Consider the following 3,637-nt stretch of genomic DNA (forward strand, 5'->3'; position numbering starts at 1 on the left):
CCAGGTCCATCTAAAAACCCGCTCCGTTCCGCCTGGATGGACCGCAGAGGACGTCTGGGCCGCCAGCAGGAGACGGAATCGACGACGCTTCCCCGGCTGCGAGACCGACGGAGAGGGGGGGGGAGGAGGAGGAGAGCCGACAGCAGCTCCGACGACAACTTGTCTCTCGCCAGGAGGTGCGAGAGGTACAGGTTCCTCCACGAACACGTTTACCCGAGGACAGGCATGGTGGGGGGGGTGAGGAACGCGAAGATGGGGCTGGCGTGCGAGGACAGCTGGAGCGACGGCGAGGACAGTTCGAGCGACGGCGACTCCTCGGCTGCGGACATGGCCGATCTCTCGTCGTCCGCTGAAGATGACGTCGTGGCGGAGGGTGCGAGGACGTCGACGGCGGCCGGTCGAAGGCAGGGTCCGCGCCCTCGAAGGGTGAAGAGGAAAATCAAACGTCGGAAGGCAGATTCGCAACGGACCTGCTCGAAGCCGTCGCAGAGCCAGGCGTCGGGAGTTCAGTCCCAGAAAACTCGTGCCCCACAAACCGGCGGCGGGGAGACGGCAGCAGTACCGGCAGCGCCTCCTCCCACTCGCGAGGGCGTAGGCTGGTCCCAGTCTCCCAACGTGCTATGTTTTGCTGGCCAGACGCCCAAAGGGAAGGCAGCGTCTTGCATTTTTGCGCCTCAGGGTCAAAGGCAGCAGAGGCAGCTGGTGAGCGGACGGTTCACCTTAAGATCCAGCAGGAAAAGGGCGTCGGGCAGAGCGCACTCGGAAGTGGGTGTCGGAAATCGTAAGCAGCATGGGCTGCCTTCAGGCATTCCCGAGAAACCTAAGGAGATATTGCTGTCGGGAACTCCCCCGAATCCGGTGTTGCCGATAAGAACGTTCAAGAAACCCGAGGCCACACAAATGCCAAAAGATAACATTCAAATCACCAGTGGTGAAATTGTCCTGTCTGAATCGTCTGGATCATGCAAACAAATGTTAGTTAAAACGAAGCTAGACACATCCAACAGAGAGTCCCAGGTAAAGGAAAAAACCTGCACTGTGCAAGATACAACCCGGCGTAAAATACCGATGGTAGTGATACACCCTGGCGCCATGAAATTTCTTCCTCCGCATGTAGCGTATGCATGGAAGGCCAAGGAAGCATATCAAGCACAAAAAGCAAAGGCCAGATGCGCAGTAGTTGACGTGAGTAAGGTACGCAGCCATGACAACAGAAAACTACACGGAAGTAAGAGTGAGAATAGACCATGCACTTCCGCTAAAGATGGTGATAATGCGAACAGAGGAATTAATGACGTACTGACACTAACAACACCGAGGGAAATGAGTGAGCAAGGTTATGTTGAAATTGAAGTCCTCGATGAAACACAGTTCGAAAGTAGCGCAGTGATCAATGACGTGAGTGACGAAGAAGTAACAGAAATTAACATTATATCGCTACAAGATAAGTCCAATGTCAGTGTAAGAACAGTAGGAAGCAAGAAATCCAAAGATGAAACTCAGAGACACGAAGCTACGGAAGAAACAAAAACACATACAGCAGAGGAGCCTTCGAAGGGAGATGAAACAGACAAATCAAAACATTGCCCAGCTGACGCCAGAATGCAGCAAAACAAATCAAAGAAACCAGAGAAAACCCAAAAAAGGGATTGCGGACCAAAGGCCACGTCAGAATTATCATGTCCGTCGGAACGAGCCTCCAGCAATCAGAATGTTTTAGCCAGTGCTTCGGTTCCTTGCACTCTCAAGATACCCAAAGATCCTCTCACTGTGAAGGAAGGATCAAAGACATCGCTCTTGGACTCTATGAAAAACGTAGAGAAGATTATTGATGAAGTTGCAACCGGCTGTATAACAACAGACTTGCAACGCATTTTACAAAAACGCTGGTCTACACCGGTCTCAGAAGTGATCACGCACATAGAAAAGACTATAGAAGATGTTGTCACCGATTCTGCACAGTGCCCAGACGACCGTAAAGCAACGAACACGGCCAATGAACGCGTTAATTTCAAGAGCGAACAACATGGATCTGTAAAGAGAAATAACGAGATGGTAGATATTCCCAAACAGATAAATAAGGCTATGAAGAAAGAGGGCCAATGTAAGGGGAAGAAAGCAGGAGGACAAGGTGCAGATCAGGATGATTTGAAAAGTATCACTGAAATTCCTTCATTGGCATCCGAGAAGAAGGACGAGACAAAAGCCGTTTCTGTGAACACTTTGGATTTCCTCCCGAACTTAGCGAGAGAGCTTCAGCGGAGATTAAGGTCTCCCTCAGGCGGTTTCCAAGGAGAGTTTAACGAGGCCTCAAGTATCCCTCGCGGACGAACATCCCCTGGCACTTCGAAGGCACAGCAAGGAGATTCCTTTCCGCTCGCGAACAAAGGATGTCGCCAGGGGGAGCGACCGAGACGTGAAGGGAACGTGAAGGAGGTTTCGCCGATATTTACGATGAGTCGAGACGTTAGCCAGACACAAGGGCTGAATACTGCTTTATTTGAGCAGGTATTTAATACTGACAAGAGTTGTCCCGTGAATGTTCAGAAGAGAAAGAATTGCACTGATATCGCTGATATATTAATCAGGAGAGCGAAAATAGAGATTGAACGTTGCACAATATCTCGGGCGAAAACCACAGAATCAGAAGATCTATTTCTTAAATGCCATAAGCGTTTGTTATCGGGAGAGGACTTACCTGAATCAAAGAGGACAGTAGGCCTGTCTCAGGACGAACCTGGAGAGCGTCACGCATCTCTCGGAACTCCTAAGAGAGGCCCGCAAGGACTCGTCCAATTTCAGGCATCAGGTACTCAAAAGGACCGCAAATCACTCCAAAATCCTACAGAAAAGAATGATCGTCGTCCAGCTGTTCTTCGTCCGGCTCCCTCCACGATTTCCTCTCAGAAAAATCCTGCCACAGTGGCAATGCCTCCGATCTCGCTTTGCTCGTCCTTGTCGAACAAAGAAAACTGCGGGTTCCAAGCTTCAAACGACCTCGATGATTTTGTTCAAGACAAACGTCTCAGTTTACTTTCTGCTCGGACGAAGGGAAAAAAATCGCGGAATACGAAAGTCTCAGGAAAAAAGAAAAAAGAAAAACAGGAAGAACTGTTCACTACACAAAGAAAACCTGGAAATTGTCGTTTGTAGAGATGAAAGCGAAGTGAAGTCCTTAGTGAGAGTGAGATTTTCGAACTGCACGAAATACTCCGTAATGTGATTTGATAACAAATTATTTTGGTGTATATAATGGGGTATGGAATGAGAACACAATAAAGAAAGACTTTGTCGTTGTAAATGAATATAAAAGTAAGAAGAAAAAAACAGAAACAGGAGAAACTGACGTAGGAACTGAAACTAGACGTTTACCTATGATACGTGAACTGCGTCAACATAAGATTTCGCCGTCAGTGTAATATCAGTTTATTTTTGCTTTTTTCTGTGACTGCCTCTAATGCCGGGAAGTCTATTAAGGAAGAGGACACACGAATTTGCATATTTCTGTTGCATTTAAGGAGTGGTAAGTGATTACCTTGAGTTTTTTTTTCTTGGAGAATAACTCGTTTCCTTTGTCTGCGTGACTGAATAAATTGAAATGATTAAGCGCTCTTGGTAATATTTTGTTGTACTTCAA

At 48.1% G+C, this 3,637-nt stretch overlaps 1 protein-coding gene across 1 annotated transcript; it reads left to right on the forward strand.

Moving 5' to 3' along the window:
• The first annotated feature begins 10 nt into the window (after positions 1-10).
• On the forward strand, positions 11-3,613 carry LOC119587782. Its single transcript, XM_037936474.1, has one exon. It carries the CDS (start codon positions 37-39, stop codon positions 3,151-3,153), a length of 3,117 nt encoding a protein of 1,038 aa, XP_037792402.1. The 5' UTR covers positions 11-36; the 3' UTR covers positions 3,154-3,613.
• The last annotated feature ends 24 nt before the right edge of the window (positions 3,614-3,637 follow it).

The sequence above is a fragment of the Penaeus monodon genome, chromosome 23 (genome assembly GCF_015228065.2).
Source record: "Penaeus monodon isolate SGIC_2016 chromosome 23, NSTDA_Pmon_1, whole genome shotgun sequence".
NCBI lineage: Eukaryota > Metazoa > Arthropoda > Malacostraca > Decapoda > Penaeidae > Penaeus > Penaeus monodon.